Genomic DNA, 22,472 nt, shown 5'->3' with positions numbered 1-22,472 from the left:
ATGATCCATTATCCACATTCAGTTCCCTTTCTCCAGGCCTCCTATCCCATTTGTTTTAAAGGCCATTCTAATCCAGGAATTCAGTTCCACTTCTAGGAGTTTCTTCTACAGAAATACAGTGCTAGAAAATATGTACAAAGATATGTGTAAGAATATATATTGTAGCAGTGGTAGTAAAACAACTTAAAACAATGGAAACAACACATATTTCCATCAACTGAGAATTAAACAAACAATGGTATTGCCATGCAACACTCAACTGTTTCAAAGAAACTGACCTACACATAATACATAAAAGTTAACAGACTCTCTTCTCTGAGCAAAATATTGTAACTTCTCCGAAATCCAGACTCTTAAATACCAGACATTAATAATACCCTCTTCTAGGGTTTCATGTGTATCAGCTATTTAAATACATCAAAGCCTAGTACAATGCACTGCACAAGCAGATATTCAGTATTCAGTGTATGTTACCCTTTCCTTTATCCTTCAATCATTATAAAATCTTCCTAACTGGATTCTCTGGCTCTAATCTTAACAGATTCTCCAAGCCATTCTGGACAATAATTTTCCTAAAACATCATTTTAAATAGTATCACTCTCTTGCTCAAACAACTTACCTACCAGGAAAAATTTTTAACCAACACACAACAGCTCCATTTAACTTTTAAAACCTTATCCCTCCATAGCTCTCAAATAGGAGCTTATCATGCCACCCTTAAAAGTCTGCCTCCTCACTGCCATTTAGAGACACAATGCACATTACCTTTATGACTCTGATCATTTCCAAATGCAATTCTCATCCTCCCACTGCCAGCCTATCCAAATCTATTCATACTTCAAATACATACTGCAGACTAACTTCCCACAAAGCCATTTTAAAATTACCTCAGTTTACTAATCTGTTCCCTTTAAATACCGTCTTGGAGTGATTTTAATATTCACACATGCACGCATGCGCGCGCACACACACACACACACACACACGCACACACACACTCATCGACTTTGACACTCTGCTAAGAGTGAAGTCGATTTTCAGTAATTAGTTGAGAATGGGATAAACAACAAAGTCTAAACTACATAAGCAGATACTTTTCTGTAATTCATTTAATAGAAATGCCTAAAATAACCCCCGGTGTATTTCCCAAGCTTTCACAATGTAAACAGACAGGTTGAAAATTATGGTATAGAATTATTGACAATATAGTCCCTACCCTGTACTTTTCATCTCTGTGACCTACCTAAATTTATACTGGAAGTATGTACCTCTTAATCCCTTTTATCCGTTTTGCATATCCCTCCACCCACCTCCTCTCTGGTAACCACCACTTTGTTCTCTATATTTAAGAAACCATTTTGTTTGTTCAGTTGTGTGCTTTTTTTAAGATTCCACATACTAGTGAAATCATATTGTATTTGTCTTTCTCAATCTTATTTCACTTAGCAAAATACCCTCTAGGTTCATCCATGTTGTCACAAATGGCAAGATCTCTCTTTTTTTTTTTTTTTACAGCTGAGCATAACTCCATCGTGTATGTGTACACACACACATCTTTATCTATTGATGGACACTTGGGTTGCTTCCATAAGAAGCTTCTAGATGAAAAGTACAGCACAGGGAATATAGTCAGTAAAGCTGTAGTAACACTGTATGGTGACAGATGGTGACTGCACTTATGGTGAATACTGAGTAGTGTGTAGAATTGTCAAATCACTAAGTTGTACACCTAAAACTAGTACAGTAGTCAATAAAAAGATAAAAAAGAATATAAGACAGCCCCTGAAAAAGGAATTGAGAGCCACAATGTGAAATGTGAAACAAAAGGAGCAGCAGCTATCTTAAGCCTAGACATCTATAAAGTTTGAAGGGGAAAGGGGCAAAGACTGATTCAACCCCTAAGATGAGTGAACAGTCTAGATTAGTTAGAACACTACTTCATTTGATGTTACGCTTTGGTTTGATTTACAGTGTTTGGTTTCTGTTCACCAGGGAAATTCTGTTCACAATCTGAAATATTTTATTCAGTCAGTGTTGCTGGTGGGATGGGGGGCATGATTAAAGAGATAGGAGGAGGTGCCAAAGAGGAACAATAATAGAAAAAATAACACTAGGAAATGCTTTTAAGTTTATATTGCACATATATAACCAACAGTTCATTGAACCCTCAAAGCAATATATGGAAATAGGGAAAAAAATCATGGTACAGGGGTGCCTGGGTGGCTCAGTGGGTTAAGCCTCTGCCTTCAGCTCAGGTCATGATCCCAGGGTCCTGAGATCGAGCCCCGCACTGGGCTCCCTGCTCAGCGGGGAGGCTGCTTCTCCCACTCCCCACCTCTGCCTGCCTGTTTGTGATCTCTCTGTCAAATAAATAAAATCTTAACAAAAAAAAAAAAAAAATCATGGTATAGCTAAAGACCTTTAATATCTATAGCTACCCACTTTTTTTTTTTTAAAGATTTTATTTATTTATCTGACAGACAGAGATCACAAGTAGGCAGAGAGAGAGGAGGAAGCAGGCTCCCTGCTGAGCAGAGAGCCAGATGCGGGGCTCGATCCCAGGACCCTGGGACCATGACCTGAGCTGAAAGCAGAGGCCTTAACCCACTGAGCCATCCAGGCCCCCTATAGCTACCCACTTTTAATGCAAGTTCCATAAATCAAGTTTTAATTTTGTTAATATTCCTTTGTGTTAGTTTGAATGGACATATACTTCCTACTAAAGAGAAGAATCTCTTTACACAGAACTCCCAGTATTTCATAATTTTTACTAATTGTTTGGTTAAATATCTCTTCCACATTATGAAGACCAAGGATAGGACCTGAAGACAAAATTTCAATAGACTCATTTAAATAAACTTCTTAAATTCTCCAATTCTTCAACCACCAACTTGTATCTCCTAAGCCTGTGGGTTTTTTTCAGGATTTCTGTAACACATGTAGATAGGAATGAAAGGAGGAAGAAAGAAAAGGAAGAATCTTTTTGTTTCTTAACACCAAACCCTTCATTTCCTATTTTCAAGTTTAGTCCTATCCTAATTGTTAACCATCATCCCCAGATTGTTCCGGCATCAGCTTAAAAATGTATTCCCCATATAACTAACTCCTTTCAGGTTCCAAAAGTCACAAAGAATCTTCTCTCAATCAAAATAAAACTCTCAGTAACTGGCTTCAAGACTCCCTTATCAACCACAATTCTCCCAAAAGAGCTCTCTTAATCTTCCCCAACCAAAACTGTTCTTTGAAAGTAATCTTTCATCATCTAGCAGAGAACTGCTAAAACACTGCCAAAAGTTCTTAAAATGAAATCTGTTTCACTTGAACTAATTTTCTACCCTCCTTGCTTCCATACAATTCTACTTCTTCTCAGTTCAATCACAACTGCCCAGAGCTGCTTCAACAAGTCACTCTCCCACCCTCAGGTGCTCCTTAGCTAGGTTTGCCCAACATAATAAAACATATCCTTAGGCTTGAAAGGGCATCTCAAAGGTTCAAAAATATACACCCATTGAAAGTCAACCTATTCCTATACTTTAATATTACACTATTCTCTAATATTAACATTTATATATATAAAGTAAGAATTCTAATACTTTAGGATTGACAAGAGTCCAAGATGGCAAAGGAGCAGGAGACCTTGATTTCATCTGGTCCCAGGAATTCACTAGACAGCTTATCAAACCATTCTGAACATCTGCGAACTCAACCAGAGACTGAAGAAAAGAATAGCTGCAACTCTATGAACAGAAAAGCAACCACATTCCACAAGGTAGGAAGTACAGAGAAGTGAATCCGACGCAATATAAGGAAGACAGACTGCGAAGCTGGGGGGAAGAACCTTCGCTGGGACACCGTGATCTCAGAACCCTCAGGGTCATAGGAAGACTGGGAGTGCCTGAGTGCCACAGAGCTCCCAAGTATCAGAGCAGGGAAGCTGGCTGGGAAGAGCGAGCTGAGGAGTGGGCTCTCAGCACGGGACTGCCAAAAACTGAGACCCGCAGCAGTCCGACCACTGCTCTTCGAGCAGGGACCCAAAAAGCAGCAGAACCACAGAGACTCCCCTTCCTCTCCCAGGAGGAATGGAGTGGGTGCACACAAGAATCTGCTGGGTTTGGGAACTCCAAAGTGGGTCCTGTGTCTGAGAAACACTCAGTCACAGGCTGGGTGAGCACAGAGTGTGGGTGGAAACCAGAGTGAATGACTGCTTTTCTCTGAAGGCACACTACAGAGGGGGACCCCAAGCTATCGGCTACGGGCCAGAGATTGGGAGGCCACCAATTTCATTCTCATCCTCTAAATCTGCTCAGGAAGCCTTCAGGGAACAAAAGATACATAGAGCAAACCCGAGCATATTACTTAGCCTGACCTCTGGCAAGGGCAGTGCAATTTCACCAGGAGCAAAGACCTTTGAGAATCACCCCAACATGCCCCTCCCCCAGAAGATCAGCAAGAACATCCAGTCAAGATCAAATACCGATCAATGAGAACTGCAAAACTCCAGCACTAGAGGATTACAGCACACAGAATTCATGGCTTTTCAAAATATGGAAAGAGCCCAGAGGTCCATCAACAGATAAATGAATAAAAAAGACGTGGGTGGGTGGGGTGTGTGTGTGTATGTGTGTGTACACATACATACATACACAATGGAATATAATGCAGCCATCATTAAAATTTTTCATCAAAAAATGAAATCTTGCCATCTGCAACGACATGGATGGAACTAGAGGTATTACAGTAAGTGAAATAAGTCAATCAGAGAAATACAATTATCATATGATTTCACTGATATGTGGAATTTAAGAAACAAGGCAGAGGGTCATAAGGGAAGAGAGGAAAAAATCAAACAAGACAAAACCAGAGGAGGAAACAAAACCATATGAGACTCTTAATAATCTCAGGAAACAAACTGAGGGTTGCTCGAGTGGAGGGTGTGGGAGGGATGGGGTAGCTGGGTGATAGACACTGGCGGGTATGCGTAGTGATGAGCGCTGGGTGTTTTGTAAGACTGATGAATCACAGACCTGTACCCGTGAATCAAATAATACATTATATGTTAATTTAAAAGAACAGTAATTAAAGAAATTAGAATTCTGATACTTTAGACATCCAAAAAGTGCTTTTCCAAACTTAGTAATAAAAAACCGACCAAAAACACTTAACATTTTATCATTTGCTTAATGCTGATATGCACTAAGTCTCTAAACATTTTAAGCTGCTTTATTTTTCTTTAATAAAACATTGTGCTTTACCCATCATAAATACTGCCTTGAAAATGTTTTAATGGATAAAATTATCAATAATCATGTTATAATGGAAATGAACCAAATCATTTATTTTTAAAAAGGCAGGAGAATACAGAACTAATCTTATTATCATAATGGAAATATATCCATTTTCTTGTACTGAATCAGGTATTACTCGGAGATTGAGTTTTAGACTATTTTACCTAACTCCACACAACAGAAAACATATCTCACTGAGTTATTATTGTTCCAGTTATAGCAATTGGATTAACCCATTTTGGACAGCTGAATATCCTCCAAATTCAATGAAATAACACATTAAGGAAATATCTGGGTTCTTATGACCCCAAATGCCAATCTCATCCCAAGCTCCAACCCATTGGGTATCACAAGAGAAAAGGGAAAAGAAAGCCAAAGGCAATGTGAAAAGGATAGAAGAAATCACTCTTCTCTATTCCCAAAACCATGTCCTGCAAGGAATATAGTGACGGTCACAAATGAAAAAAAAAACACAGCATGTTAGCAAAATTGGGGCAAAGAGAAGAGAGAAAAAGGTGGGCATTAAATTGACAAGATAACTGGTATGTCTCCAAAATAAACAATGTGTCCTGGTCTACTGGCTGGTGGCTAAAATTTACTTTATCAATGCATAAGAGTCTGCGTACAAAATAAACCTGCACTCTACAACTATGCAAACAGTTAACAGTTAGTTGGCTACTAGCCTATTGCTATACAAACAAAACCTACCACTTTGTATTTGAGGCACTGCTATCATGCCCAGAGGCTCCTCAAATCCAAACCAAAAATATCACCTCTCTTCCCCTCAATTAGCTATATTGCTAAATATTTACCAGCACCCATCTTATCTTCTAGCATGTCTTCAAACTAGTAATTTGTTGCTTAAAAAAAAAAAAGTATCTATTTCCATCTCTTTATCTTTTTAAATCAATATATAAATATTCATTTATATATGCTTGTTTTTTAAAATGGAGTACTTTGGGAGCCCCCAATTGAATACCAAAGTGAACATCCTTGATAATAGATGCAGAAAAATGTGCCATTACTTTGTCTTTTCAACGAATGGTTTTAGAACAGCTGGTTATCCATTTGAAAACAAAAAACTGAACTCCAATCTGAACCTTGCACTAAGTACAAAATTAATTCAAACCAGATCCCAGATAGAAGCATAAAATCTGACACTAAAAAGGAAGAGAAAACCTTGCTGACCTTGGATTAGGCAAAGATTTCTTAGGCTTAGTACCAAAAGCATAATCCATAAAAGAATAAATTGAAAAACTGTCAACTTTATCAAAATTAAAAACTTCTGCTCTATCAAAGATACTGTTACCAGAAAAGATGAGTCAAAGACTGGGAAAAAACATTTTCAAATAACATATCTGATAAAGAACTTGTATCAAGAATATATACAGAAGGGGCGCCTGGGTAGCTCAGTGGGTTAAAGCCTCTGCCTTCGGCTCGGGTCAGGGTCTCAGGGTCCCTGGGATCGAGCCCCACATCGGGCTCTCTGCTCAGCGGGGAGCCTGCTTCCTCCTCTCTCTCTCTGCCTGCCTGACTACTTGTGATCTCTGTCAAATAAATAAATAAAATCTTTTAAAAAAAATAAAAAATAAAAAATAAAAAAAAAGAATATATACAGAACTCTCAAAACTGAATAATGAAACAACCCAGTAAAAAAAAAAACAGACAAAAGACTTAAACATTTCAACAAGGAACATATAGATATGCAAATAACCACATGAAAAAAATGCTCAACATCCTTAGTCACTAGGGAAATGCAAAATTTTTTTTTTAAAGACTTTATTTATTTATTTGACAGACAGAGATCACAAGCAGGCAGAGAGGCAGGCATAGAGAGAGGAGAAAGCAGGCTCTCCACGGAGCAGAGAGCCCGATGTGGGGCTCGATCCCAGGACCCTGAGATCATGACCTGAGCCGAAGGCAGAGGCTTTAACCCACTGAGCCACCCAGGCACCCCGGGAAATACAAATTTAAAACACAGTGTTTACCTCTACACACCTATTAGAATGCATAAAACTGACCAAACTAAGCGTTAGCAAGGATGTGGAGAAACTAGAACTTTCAAACACGGCTTGTTGAATGTAAAATGGAACATCCATATTAGAAAATAGAACTGACAAATATAAGTTTGTCATTTTTTTAAAAAGTTCAACATACAAGTACCATATGATCTAGCCATTCCACTCCTACCCAAGAGAAAGGGGGGCGTGTGTCCACACAAAGACTTGCATAGAAATGTTTACACATCAGTTTTATTTTTATGAATCAAAACTCCTACACAATCCAAATATCCATCAATAGGTGAATGGAAAAACAAACAGTGGTACGTTCATACAATGGAATACTACCCAGAAATAAAAAGGAATGAACTACTGATAAATACTACAACATGATGATTCTACAAGACAGGCCCTACTGAACATGATGATTCTAAAAACAGTAACTCAGCTGAATGAAAGAAGCTAGGCAAAAAAGCACACTGTATGTTTTCATTTATATGAAACTCCAGAAACGCAAACTATTTTTTAGTGAAACAAACTAGATCAGTAGTTGCCTAGGGTAGGAGAGGAGACAAGAGGAAGGATTACAACAGAACACTAGGAAACTTCAGGGGTGATAAGTTCATTATCTTCAGAATGGAGTTTCACAGGTGTGTATACATACATAAAAATTCATCAAACTGCACCTTTTAAATATGTGCAATTTATTGTATGTTAATTGTATCTCAATAAATTATTAAAATTGTTAATAAAAAGTAAATTTTCTGTTCTTTAGAAGATTTCTTAAGAAAGGATAAAAATTACAAAATAACAGCATCTGCCTAAGAAAGAAAATAAAAAATTAGTATTAGGGGCACTGAGCAGCCCAGCAGGTGCAACATGCAACTCGATGCTGGAGTTCTAAGTTTAAGCCCCACACTGGATGTAGAGATTACTTTAAAAAAAAATCTAAGGGGTGCCGGGGTGGCTCAGTCAGTTAAGTGTCTATCTTCGGCTCAGGTCTTGATTCCAGGGTCCTGGGATGGAGCCCCGTGTGGGTCTCTCTGATTAGTGGGGAGTCTGCTTCTCCCTCTCATTCTTGCTGTGTTCTCCCTCTCTCTGTCTCAAATAAATAAATAAAATCTTTAAAAAAAATTTTTAATTAGGTCCAGTGGATTCTGAGGGTATACAAATAGTTAGAACACATCAAATGTAAACAAATATATACAGACATATCTCCAAGATTTTATAATCCTTTAAAAATAACTTATTACTTTAGGCAAATGTTAGGAAATCAACTCTTTTCTGAACCTTGGTATATGAAGATGAACAATCAAGCATTATCATGCCTTTCCTATGACCCTACCTCTGGGTGACCAATAGTATATTCAAGAGTCTCTTTATAGCTAATAAATGAAATAACAATTAGAATGTGATCATTCAAATCCCTACTGAATTAACAAATATGGGCATGGCATATATATGGCTGCTAATTTCACAAAAAGAGACAAATATATATATTTCCTGATCAAAGAACATACCATTACCTATAATAATCCCACCACTTTTTTTTTTGTTTTTGTTTTTGTTTTTGTTTTTTTTTCAAAATAAACTCAAATGAAGTCTGACCAAATCTCTAAGTCCAACTAATTTACTGGAAATAGAACAGAGAATACACTATACTTTTAATTTTTATGAAAGAAAACTTGAGACATCAATCAGCTGCAATGTTGACTGAAAGTACTTACAACTTTAAAATATATGAACAAAAAATTCAGATTACTGGAAATCTGAACACTAATTAGACATTCAATTCCCTACTAAGGAATTATTGTTTGCTTTTTGATGTGATAACAACATTATAGTTATGTTTAAAAAAGCAGAGAGGGGTGCCTGGGTGGTTCAGCGGGTTAAAGCCTCTGCCTTCAGCTCAGGTCATGGTCTCAGGGTCCTGGGATCAAGTCCCCATCGTGCTCTCTGCTCAGCAGGGAGCCTGCTTCCTCCTCTCTCTCTGCCTGCCTCTCTGCCTACTTGTGATCTCTGTCAAATAAATAAATAAATAAATAACATCTTTAAAAAAAAAAAGGCCTCGTCTTTTAAAGACACTAATGTATTTATGAATTACATGTTATGATTCTGGAATCTCTTTCCAAATAATACAAGAAGGGAGAAGTGAGTAGGAATATAAAAGAAGTAAAACTGGCATGCCTGGGTGGCTCAGTCAGTTAACTGTCCGACTCTTCATTTCAGCTCAGGTCATGATCTCAGGGTCCTGAGCCCTGCCTTGGGCTCCACAATAGCTCAAAGTTTCTTGGGATTCTCTCTCCCTCAGCCCCTCCCCTGCTTGTGCATATGCTCATTCTCTCTAAAATAAATAAACAGGGGTGCCTGGGCGGCTCAGTCAATTAAGCCTCTGCCTTGGACTCAGGTCATAATCTCAGAGTCCTGGGATGGAGCCCCGCATCAGGCTCCCTGCTTCCTCCTCTCCCTCTGCCCCTCCCCAATGTGCTTTCTCTCTCTAGCTCCCTAATAAAATCTTTTAAAAATAAATAAATAAAATTAAGGAGAGAAATAAAATGTTTTTAAAAAATAGCACTATCCATGAGTTGGTCATTTTGAGTGAGAGTAGAGAACAGTTTAATATTCCATTTGGTCTGCTTTTGTATATACTTGAATTCTGTATAATGAAAAGTAATAAAAAATAAGATACCTTGTTTTATTTACTTTGTAACTATTTTATGTACATCAATATAAAAATCCTAGATAAATAAAATTGGCATGGGTCAACTTTCTTCTCTTATATTGTCCTTGTCCTTTCTGATATGAAGATTGTATTAGTTTAGAAATATAATCTGGGTAACCGTCTTCTACTCTTTATAAGTTTAGATAAGATATGAACAATTTGTTTCATAGAAGTTTAGTTGAACTTTGTTAAACCATCTGGGCCTGACAGCTACACGATGAAGGGAGGATTCCCACACAGAATAACGTTTTATCTTTTGACTTTTAATTACACAGCACCACAGGCTGCACACTGATTATTTGCCATTTACTGCAACTTGCTTCATGACTTGGTATGTGGTCTAATGTCATAAATGTTCTGTGTACTTAAAAATGTATATGATCAGGGCGCCTGGGTGGCTCAGTGGCTTAAAGCCTCTGCCTTTGGCTCAGGTCATGATCCCGGGGTCCTGGATCAAGTCCTGCATCAGGTTCCCTGCTCAGCAGTTCCTTGCTTCTCCCTCTGCCTGCTGCTTTCCCTGCTTGTGTGCTCTCTCTCGCTGTCAAATAAATAAAAATCTTAAAAAATAAAATAAAATAAATGTTTAAAAAATGTGTATGATCTAATAATTAGATGCAGGTTCTCTGAATGTCCATTGGCTCAAACTTGTTAACTCTTTTATCCAAATTCCATTTTACTAATATTTACTTAAGTGTATTATCAAGAGGTAAATATTAAGAGCATTTATCATTCTAAATGCCAATTTTAAATATATGTTGAAGTTATATACACAAATTCATGACTTATCTTTTCCCAGAAATACTTGTTTTCCCAATGGATTGTCTGAATGAATTTCTCAATCCCTGTTAATGTTTTTGTCTTAGTCTAAATTTTCTTAAAACTAATATACCTATAACAGCTATTTTTTGGTTGCTTGTGTTAAAATGTTTTAGACCCTTACTCATAAGCAACAATGTAATTATTCATTTGCTCCCTTTTAAAGAAATCCTATCCTGGAGTTTTCTCTGGCAAGTGTATTCTGTTTACATCTCTCCTGATAACTGATATAGTTGAAGTTATTTTCACCATTTTATTTTTAATATACTATGCCTATATACTATGACTTTACTTTTCCTTTCTTTTTTTTTTAACTCTTCCTTAAACTTTTAACAAGATTACCTGAAAGTAGAATTAGTATCACTATTCTCTTTCTAAATACTAAGATCTCAGAAAGCTTTAACTCTGATCAGTACCATTCCTGAATTATGCATTATTTTCTAGTACAATATTTAATTCTTATGCATTTAAGTTATTTATTGTGTGCACTTATTTGTTGTGTTTTTTATAAAGCAGATAGCCAGATTAGGATACATGTTTTGTTTTTTTTTTTTTTTTGAGAGAGCGAGAGAGCACAAGAAGGGGGAGAGGAAGAAGTAGGCTCCCCTCAATGAGGAGCTCAATCCCAGAACCCTGAAATCATGACCTGAGCCAAAGGCAGACGCTTCATCTACTGAGCCACCCAGGTGTCCCATGTTTACCAATTCTTTAACTTTGCATCTTGCATGCTCTTCTATATCCTGAGTTCAATTTCCTCTTACAAAGTATAACTACCTTCAGTAGTTCTTTCAGTAATGGCCTATGAGTAGTAAACTTCCCATCTCCATCTGGAAAATATATTTATTTCTCCATCATCTTTTATTTTTCCTTGAAGATATTAATCTATTGGTTCTGACCTCTATTCATCCTCATGGTATAACTGCCATCAAGTTATAATTGGGTTGTCTTTCTCTCTGGCTCCTTTATTACTCTCTCTTTACATTAAATGCCCAGAATTTTCACTAGAATGTACTGAATTGTCCATTTACATTCCTTCTAATTATAGATTGCTTATTTTTTTATTTTTAGGCACAGTCACTTAAAAGAGAAAACATGATCTGAGAATGACTATTTTCTTAATTCTCCCAAAGATTATTCAAAACTAACTCCATATTAAATGTGTGAGACATTAATTCATTACATGCAGTGGATGCCCTAGGGTAGTGGTTCTCAAACTTGAGCCCGCGAAACACCTGGGGAACTGGACTCCACCCACAGTTTCTGATCCAGTAGGTCTGGCATCTTGCCATGAATCTGCATTTCTAACAAGTTCCCAGGGGATGCTAATGCTAATTCTGGTGGTCACATAATCATGCTTTAAGAATCACTGTTGTGGGGCACCTGGGGGGCTCAGCTGATTGTGTCTGCCCTTCAATCAGGTCATGATCTGCCTCAAGTCATGATGTGGGTCCTTGGATCAAGCCCAGAGTCAGGCTCCCTGCTCAGTGGGGAGTCTTCTCCCTCTCCCTCTGCTCTATCCCCAGTTGTGCTTGCTCTCTCTTCCTCATTTTCTCTCCCTCAAATGAATAAATTAAATCTTTAAAAGAAAAAAAACAAAAAACAAAAAACACTGTCTCAGGGATTAGGGATAATTACCTCACGGAATCCCAGTTGATAAGGACCACAGGGATTTGTCCTGCTTCTTAAATCTAGAGATTAGTATTTCTCATCAAGTCGAAACAGAATTTAGCTTTCAATACTGCTCTCTCCTGTTTCTTCTTCTGGAATTCCAACTACATAACATAACAATGCTTAACAGTCCATCATCCAGCCGGAACTGCTCCAGTTCATTCTTCACACAGCTCTCAGGCTAAAATCAAAACTTGTTCATATCACCTCCGCTACCCAAAACCGTTGTTTACTGGCTCCTCTACACCCACAGGAGCAGTTCTTTATGAGGAAGGATACATGGATGGGCTTTAGAGGACATGCAAATTTTTGAGTATTTACATTATGTTACAATTATTTTTTATAATACCATCTAATAAGTCTGTGAAATCAATTAGATAAGTCCATTAAAAATCACTAACTTAAATTCAAATGAGTCGGTATGGCACATAAAGCTTTTCCTGATCCATGCCTGCCTAACCTACCCTTACACCATCCTATGCAGGCCATGCTTTCAAAATTTCTTCACTGTACACATACCACCTCCACCTAGAAAAGAATGCCCAATAGGCCTCTCACGGGCCTAATTAACTTCTCTTCCCAAGTGGTCCAATACCACCTCCTCCAGGAAACCTCAACCCACTTGAGTTAGTTGCTCCCCTTTCTATTCTCTCTCAGCATCTTGTACAAACATCCACTATGACCTTTCACCCTTCGAATTAGTGGTCTACAAAACTATCTTCCTTTATCAGAATATCAGTTATCTCCAGCAAGAACTTAATCGTTATCTTTAAATCCTCATAGTAGATACATTATCATGTCTGTTTTCATGTAGATTTTCAAGGGAACTAGAGATTCAATGGCAGTAAATGGCCATCTATCTAGTTTTGTCTCATATTTCTCCACAAAATACTTCAAAGTATCAAAGCAAGAATTGTACCCCAATAGGTCTGACGCCTGCACTGTCAATACAACCAAGAGAAAAACATCAGAGGGATAAAAAGGGGGGGGGCTCTCATTTTAATTCCTATACAAGACTACTTGCTTTATATGATTATCTAATACACAGATGTGCATATTACAAATTCTGAGAAGATTCCTTGTTATTATTTGTTAAAACACATAATAAAATCCCTTTACAGAAGTATACAAAATCCCTAAAGTAAATACTCTTTCCAGGGACAGAGGGTGGAAATGTGAGGAGCCAAGGAGGTCTTTTGCTTATTACTTTTCAAGTCTATCAGTTTATATCAGTTTACCATCTGAACTTTTTTTTAAATAATGTATCACTTTAGAAACCAGTAAAACAATGGAAAGTTAAAAAAAAAAAAAGAGCTACATCCTATGTACGCTATTAAGAAAAGAGCTTATTTACGTAATCATTTTAATATTATTTCTTACCAGATTTAAGACCTGAAATTTTGAAGATGGCACTTGGTTTCCCATTTGTGACAAATCCTAGGAGCTGCCATACAGGCATTCCGTTTGAATCAGGATAGGAAAAGTAGACAGATCCTCCCATTCCCTCAGGAAATGGGATTGTTCCCAGCATAAAAACCACAACATGGTTGATACTTTCATAATCAGGCAAGTCAAAAACAAATTTATCCTCTGCCACTTGCTGTGCAGCTGTTTGCACCTAGAAAATAAGAGACGTGTCTTAGTTTAATAGTTTGAGGAGTTTCTACAACCCTTATAGTATTTCTGTAAGCTGTTATCAAGTCAATTATATATATTATAGTCAATTATAATGATTAAACCCAGTATAACTTTGGGTTAATCTGATAGTCTGTACGGAATTTCCAAATATTTCAGTGTTAAATTTATAAAAGAAAATCCAAATATATATATATATATAAAATATATATATTATATATATATAAAATATATATATTATATATATATTATTCAGCCTTAAAATAATCATTTAATGAATGTAACCTTTAAAAAATAGAACTAAATTATTTCAGAAGTGCCCTGAAAAGAATTTACTTACATAAGTAAATCACTACGGCTTCAGAATATTAAAGAAATTAAAGGTTGTTCAAAATACCACACCACCAAAGCCTTATCCTCTAGTATGCAAAGTACAGGAAATTAAAATGGGTAAGCAATACAGAAAGAATTAGTTAATCCTCATTTGCAGATTCCCTATTTATTAATCTGCCTACTCACTAAAATTTATTTGTATGCACAAAATCAATATTCATTGCACTTTGGTGGTCATTCATGGGCATGTTCATGTGCAGAGCAGCAAAAATTTTAGGTTGCCTAATGTACACGTTCCTAGCTGAGATGGAGAAGTTAGCTGTGCCTTCTTTCTTTCAGCTCTCATAGTGTAAACAAATGTGTTTTTCTGCAGTCAATTTAGTGCCATGTTTGTTTGTATTTTGTGCTTTTTGCTGGTGATTCCGATGTTTAAAATGGCCAAACTGAAATGCTGGCTAGTAATCCTAAGTCTGAAACAGTTGTTATGTGCCTTACTGAGAAAATATGTTATGTAAGTTTCATTCAGAAATGAGTTATGGTGTTCGGCTATTAAGTTCAATGTTAATGAATCAACAAAACATATTAAGTAAGATGTACTTAAACAGAAACATACAGAAAACAAGGTTATGTACTGACAGGCTAATAAAAACTGACATCAGAGGCTTGAAAAAAACCTCTGTATTTCCCCTAAGAGCAATGATTCAGTATTTACTAACTGAGGAACTGAGTATTCACACTGACTTCACAGAACCGAACTACTAGGAATAACAAGAATCAACTGTATGTAAGAAGCAAAAATCCTACCTTGAATGTGCTAAGTGGGAACCTGTGAAAGTTTCCTCTTGACTCATTTCATAATCTAATTTTCTGTTCTAGAATTGAATGTCAGTTCTAGAATAAGATCTTATCTTATTTTGAAGTTTGAGAAGTTTGAGAAATCTACTTCCAAAGAGAAAATTCTTTATTCCACTTTCAGAAAATTACTGATTATTGCTGTATCACATCCATTAACAAAAATGAAGTATTACTTCTGAGGGCACTCAGGTCAAAAGGCTGTCAAGAGTTTACATCACACAGTTTTCTGGTTTTCTTTTTAATTGCTATTGCCACTCCATTCACCAAAACACCAAATCTGAATTACTACCAGTATTTTAAGACTCTAAATGGTCAAATCTTATTACCTAGAATGCAATTTCTTTTCCTTCGCTAATAGTTGTTGTTGTTACTAAAATGCTTACTTTTTTCTTTTATAACATCCTAGCTCTACTACTACAAAGAAACTTAAAAGAATTTATAGCTATGTATTATCAATAAATATGAATTGTCCTAAATTTATTCCCAAGAGACCAAGAATGAATGTTCTTAAAATCAAGTTCTACTTCTCTCTTCTGAAGTTTTCCAACCTCATTAAAAACTGTCCACTTTATGGGGCACCTGGGTGGCTCAGTGGGTTAAAGCCTCTGCCTTCGGCTCAGATCACGATCCCAGGGTCCTGGGATCCAGCCACATCGGGCTCTCTGCTTTGCGGGGAGCCTACTTTCTCCTCTCTCTCTCTGCCTGCCTCTCTGCCTACTTGTGATCTGTCAAATAAGTAAATAAAATCTTAAAAAAAAAACAAAACTGTCCACTTCAAACAGAGAATAAAACAAAAGAAAAACATAAATGTAAAACCAAACTGCCTATATTAGTATTAAATTCAGTTTCACCAGCTTTGGGCATGCACATAATCCTAAAAAACATATAAAATGATGATATTTACAAGCCATGAAATAACCATTAGGCAAAATAAGTATCAGTTAAATGTCAAGTCTACCAAGCACCAGACATTCTATAAATGTGTATTATGACACACTAATACTTAACCTTAGGGAAAAAGATAACTCTTGTATTTAAGAAAAAATTTTCAAGGAATTAAACTGAGGAATTAAACTCATAACATTAGATGACTGGACTTTTCTAGTTAGAGAATAAGGAAGTTAAGTTTTGGATATCTCCAGGTCTATCTGCCCTTCATTTTGAACATGTTCTCTGACTAACAGAGTCCAGACACCTCCTAAAAGTCTTATCTTTAAAGAACCTCTACTGGATATCTATCACAGAGGTTAGGTGTTAGGTAAGTAGCCACAGGTATTGCTGTAATTAAATTTTCTTCCAAATTAGTTAACAACATGGGATACATGGAATCCATGTGGCCTTTTCTTTAAAAAATGCACACAGGGGCACCTGGCTGGCTCAGTTGCAAAATACGAGACTCCTGATCTCGGGGTCGTGAGCTCAATCCCCACGCTGGGCACAGAGATTACTTAAAAATAAATAAATAAAGTAAAATAAAACACACACACACACACACACACACACACACACATTTTAAATGTCATTCATTGATGACACTCACTCATTTGAGTACCACACTTATCCCCAGCCGGTCTTTTCATTTTCCCCGCCAACAGCAGGAGCAATCCAAAGTTATCTCACCAATATTATCAATTACCAATTACCACCATCACCAAAGCGGCCTCCCAGTCATTCAAGAGACAAACAGAATCTGAGGCTAGTAGTCTCCAATTTATCTTTGTGGTTTCTTAGAACTGTGTACAGAATACATTACCAGAAGTTGATGAAAAATTTAATTCAACAAATGGGCTGCAAAAGTTAACAAAGCAGGGAGCAAAAAGAAAGAAAAAGAACTCTGGGTTAAAGGAGTTAAGTCTAAAAGGGATTTCTGGATGGTTTCTAAGGAGGTAAGCAAGATTCATCCTCTAAATCATTTCTAAACAATTCCAGGTGCTGATCCCATTTAACTCTAATAATCTGGCAAGGCTGATTATCTCTTCTGACCAACAAAGATTTTCGCAGCTCATACCCTTGTGGGGTATCTCGGCCATGACTCACACTTAAGTTTAGGCGTTTCTATCAGTCAACTTCCGATTACTTTAAGCATATTTTTTTACTGGGGTCCTTCCAAAAGGACCCCAAATGTATACACTGCCCCAGCACCTTAACCTTTTAGAAACAGTACGTTACACACGAGAGTCAAATGCCAGGTTTACCTCTTAAGTTACTGCATGAGCTAGCTCAGGCAAGTATTTGACGATTAAGCTTAAGTTCCTCAACTACAATATAAGAATTATAATAACCATCTCACGAGTTAGGTTAAATTTGAGTTGCTAAATAAGCGCTACCTAGAAGGCTCAAACTACCAGAAATTGACAAAAGGCGAGAACCGCCTGCGTATATAGATAATGCACACTCGATAAAGAGTAGCTAATGTGGCTACTATTCAAATGACTGAAAAGAGCTGAGAAACAGATCACCCCAGCACCCACGCTCCACCCTCACATTTAGCTGGAAAGTACACGTAGGAGGGGGGGTTCCCCACCTCTCCTGCACCCGAGCACCTTCCCCTTCCCGGGGCCTCGCCCTCGGGCGTCCTGCCCCCTTCCTGATACCACCCGGCCCCATCCTCACCAGCCTCCCTGCCACCAAGCAGCCAAACATGGCGGCGACTCCGCTCAGCCGCCAGGGACCCGAAGCCGGCGACTACAAGTCTTGGGGCTACTGCCCTAGTTGAACACAAGAACCTTCCAGAACATGCAGGAGGACGCCTGCCCCTCCGCTACATAGCGACCGGGCCAGCGGCAGGAACGCCTTCTGGCCCCACGACCTCTGACTCTACTTCTTAACCAGCACGCGTCTCAGACAGCGAGTACTTCCGGGGCTTACACCAGCCTCCCCACCTAAGGGAGAAAGTCAGCCCGGAGCCAGAACAAGACTACAAGTCCCATATTGCCCTGCGCCGGCTTCCGGGAGGAGAGTCAAGAGGACTTTCCTTTCCGGATTGACTATCTATACCACAGATTTTCAAATTCGGTGGCAGTACGTGTTTCTCACATTTGTGTAACATTTTAGAAATTATAGTGCGCTTTACAATAATCACTTCTCTAGGTCCTGGCAAAAACCTTATGAGGTATGCAAAGAAACTGCCTAGAATGACCAGTTCCCTGTCTTTACCCAGCACTAAATGTTGGAGCTTGAATCCAAGTCCTGATCCAAATCCAGGGCTCTTTCTCCTACACAATGTCTCAAAGTACTAATTTTTAACCAGCCATTTAGTACTTACTGACTTTATTGTAGTTCTTTTCAGCTTCACTTAACTCCCCCATTTATTTTCTGTAAAACTGTAAGCAAGATACTATAATAACTTTATAAATTTGTGGTTTAATGTTCCCATTTGTAAAATAAGAATAATAATTGTACCTATCTTATAGGGTTGCTGAGAAGATAAAATGAATTGGTATATATAAAACAGAATGGAGTGGCAGCAGTTAATTTATGGGGTTTTTAAATGTCTTACTTTTCTATATGTATTTGCAGTAAAGGTTCGTAGGAAATAAAAAATAGCCCAGGGGCGCCTGGGTGGCTCAGTGGTTTAAGCCTCTGCCTTCGGCTCAGGTCGTGATCTCAGGGTCCTGGGATCAAGCCCCGCATCGGGCTCTCTGCTCAGCAGGAGCCTGCTTCCCCCTCTCTTTGTCTGCCTCTCTGACTAGCTCTGATTTCTGTCAAATAAATAAAATTAAAAAAAAAATAGCCCAAAGAAACTGACATCAATTACTAACTGACACCAATATTCACTCTCCGTTCACAGCTTTATCTTCTTAGATAGAAAGGTAGGATATCCCCTCCCCAACGGTCTCTGTCCTGCACCAGACATCAATCAGCAGGTCTGTCCTTCCAAACCCAGGTTACACGTGGAGGATCAAAAAGTTTGTAACAATCCTCTGTCCTCCACTCTGGCTTCATAAACTGCGACCATTTATATTCTTTCAGATATTCCTTTTAGAGCCAAAGGTGAAGAGATAGAAGATGTCTCCAACTTTCTACCTAAAAAGTCCTAGAACCTTCAAAATAGAAAGACATTTATGATAAGATCACTTCATGAGAGGCAGATACACTGCCTGGGTTCAGAGCCCATCTCTGTCATTTATTAACTATATAATCTTAGGCTAGTTAACCTAACACTCCCATTTCTCCATTTCCCCATCTGTAAAATGGGATAATAGCAACTGCATCACAAGGTTGTTATGAAGGTTCTTGCATGAAAAGTTCTAAATACCAGCCAGAATATGGCTTAATAAAATGTTAGCATTTAGCATTATTAACCTCTCCCGACAGATTTTCTGTGTCTTCATAGAAATAAAAATATTGAAATAAGAAATAAATATATTGGTCTCTGCCCCTTGTTCCTAACACAGGGCACTGAAACCCTTGTAAATTCCCAAGTGGTAAGAGCACTAGGAACAACTTTTGTTCTAATGAGTTGACTCTGGGTAGACTCCTGGTTGGCAGCTGGTCACCAGAAAGACCAAGCCAGGATTAAAGACTAGGAATTTTCAGCCCCACCCTCCCCATTCTCCAGAGAAGGAAGAAGGACTGGAAATGGAGTTAATACTTGATCATGCGACGAAACCTCCATAAAAGGCCAATAATAAGGAGGGTGATCACCCCAATTCCTTAAGGACATTAGCTCCTGCACTTAGGACCCTCCCAGACCTTGTCCTTTGTATTTCTCCATCTGCTGTTAATCTGTATCCTTTATCATATCCTTTTACAAACTGGTAAACATAAATAAGTGTTTCCCTGACGTCGGTGAGCTGTTCTAGCAAATAATAGAATCCAAGGAGGAGGAGGTCATGGGAACCTCCAGTTTGTAGTCATGTCAGACAGAAGTTGTGGGTAACCTGGACCTATTACTTGCAATTGGCATCTGAAGTCTGGGGCAGTCTCCACAGACTGAGTCTTGTGGGACCTAACCTATGGGATCTGGTGTTATCTCTAGGTAGTACTGGGATTGAGTTAATTGTTAGGACATCCAGCTTATATCACAGAATTGTTTGGTGTGGGGGAAAGAAAATAAAAACCCACACATTTGGTGTCAGAGGTGTTGTGAGTGTGGTAGTAGTGTGAAAGTGGAGGAGAAACACAGAAGAAAGACCAGGTTTTTTTCTACACATACTCTTACTATGCATTTGATTGTCTGAACAACTCATACTTACACACTTGTCTTATCTTTCTGTAATAGACACTTGGCAACCTCCCCCTTGACCCAAAATATTTTTTTAAGATTTTATTTATTTGAGGGAGAGAAAGTGAGCGAATGAGAGAGCATGAGCAGAAGGAGGTGCAGAGGGAGAGGGAGAAGCAGACTCCAGGCTGAGCAGGGGACCTGACGCATGACCTGAGCCAAAGGCAGATGCTTAACCAACTGAGCCGCCCAAGTGCCCCAAAATATTTTCTTCAGGAATTTTTCCATGATCTACCTGATTATTAGTCACACATTATTTTACACAACAATTTTATTTATTGGTTTGAGAGCTGGCTAGCTTAGAAATATTTTTATGAACTAAAGTTGCTATTTATTAATTATGCCAGTCTTTGTTATGAGGGATTTCAGCTTTTTCTTCATTTTGCTGGTGAATTTCTAGTTCTAACACTGGACAAAGAATTAGAAGCAGTGAATGTAATACCTTTTCTCCAGATTATAAAATCCAGCCTTCTATTCACCAAACTCCATTATTTCTACATACAATTCTTTGTAACTAAAGAGGGCCGAACTAGGAGCACCTGGGTGGCTAAGTTGCTTAAACATCTGACTTCAGCTCAGCTCATGGTCTTGGGGTCCTGGTCTAGAAGCCGGCATCAGGCTCCCCACTCAGTGGAGAGTCCTCTTGTCTCTCTCCCAAAGCCCCTCTCTCTGCTTATGCTCGCTCTCTCTCTATTTCAAATAAATAAATAAAATCTAAAAAAAAAAGACAACTCACAGAATGGGAGAAAATATTTGCAAATTATATATCTGGTAATGAAGTCATAAACAAAATATAGAAGGAGTTCCTACAGCTCAAAAAAAATTTTTAAAGCAATTTTAAAATGGACAAAGGATTTTTATTAGTTTCCTAGGGCTGCCAGAACAAATTACCAATAACTGAGTGGCTCTTTTTATCTTGCAAAACTGAAACTATGCCTATTAAACAATTTCCATATTCCCCTCCCCCACAGACTTCTTTAGGTGATGAAGATGTGCTAAAATTGACAGTAGTGATAGTTGCTCATGTACTGAATATACTAAAAACCATTGAATTATACATCTTAAATAGGTAAATTGTATGGTATGCGAATTATATTTCAATTAAACTGTTTTTCAAATTAGTACTATTTATAATAGCATCAAAAAATTTTTATGTAAAAGTGCCTATGAGCAAATGGGCCATCCTGGAATGGGAGAGAGGAATTATAAGAAAGCCTTCCCACTCCTAGCTCCTCAATACTGCCTTCAAGGCTCATATCCCCCAGATAGAAGACCTGAGGAAGAGCCTTCTCAGGAAAAACTGAACACTCCGGAGATACCATTATCTTGAAATCTTTGTTGACAAAACTGACAGGCTGCCTAATCCTACTATAGTGAAACATTCCACTTAACGGCTCTCCCCATATTTTATGCTTATAAATAGAACATGCCACTAAGAATCATCAGACATTTGAGGAAAATCACTATCAAGTAAGAGAGTGACTGGGGAGAAAGGTTGGGGGATGGGGTAACTGGATGATGGACATTGGGAAGGGTATGTGTTGTAATGAGCACTGGGTATTATATAAGACTGATGAATCACAGACCTGTACCCCAGAAACAAATAATACCTTATATGTTAATTGATTGAATTTAAATTTAAAAAAAGAGAGAGAGACCAAAGTAAACAAATGGAGGGGGGGAAGGAATTTAGTAAATACAAAAACAATACAAGATGCAGAAAAAAATTAATAAAACTCTATGCTATTATCCAGGAAGAGAGAGAGAAAGAAATAGAGAGATTGTACCATTAAAATAAAATTAGAATGCTATAAAAGCAGAAGATCAAAAAGCAAGAAAGAGCCCATGAAATTTAAAAGTATGAGAACTGAAGAGACAGTTTTTAGTTTTGTTGTAAGATAAGGTCAAGAAACTATCTCAGAGAAGAAAG

The 22,472-nt window shown here is 37.8% G+C and overlaps 1 protein-coding gene across 1 annotated transcript in view; it reads right to left on the bottom strand.

The window, feature by feature from the left end:
* The window catches only part of HIKESHI (heat shock protein nuclear import factor hikeshi), a 38,617-nt gene extending 20,422 nt beyond the window's left edge, over window positions 1-18,195 (bottom strand). Inside the window, exons 1-2 of the mRNA XM_080817826.1 lie at window positions 17,929-18,195; window positions 13,873-14,110 (exon numbers count right to left, since the gene is read on the bottom strand). Coding sequence (XP_080673952.1) covers window positions 13,873-14,110; window positions 17,929-17,958 — 268 coding nt within the window. The 5' untranslated portion in view covers window positions 17,959-18,195. The remainder of the gene's footprint in view (window positions 1-13,872; window positions 14,111-17,928) is intronic.
* Between the last annotated feature and the right edge of the window lie 4,277 nt (window positions 18,196-22,472).

Source organism: Martes martes (genome assembly GCF_963455335.1).
Source record: "Martes martes genome assembly, chromosome: 10".
Taxonomy (NCBI): Eukaryota; Metazoa; Chordata; class Mammalia; order Carnivora; family Mustelidae; genus Martes; species Martes martes.
This window is presented reverse-complemented; position numbering and strand designations above follow the sequence as displayed.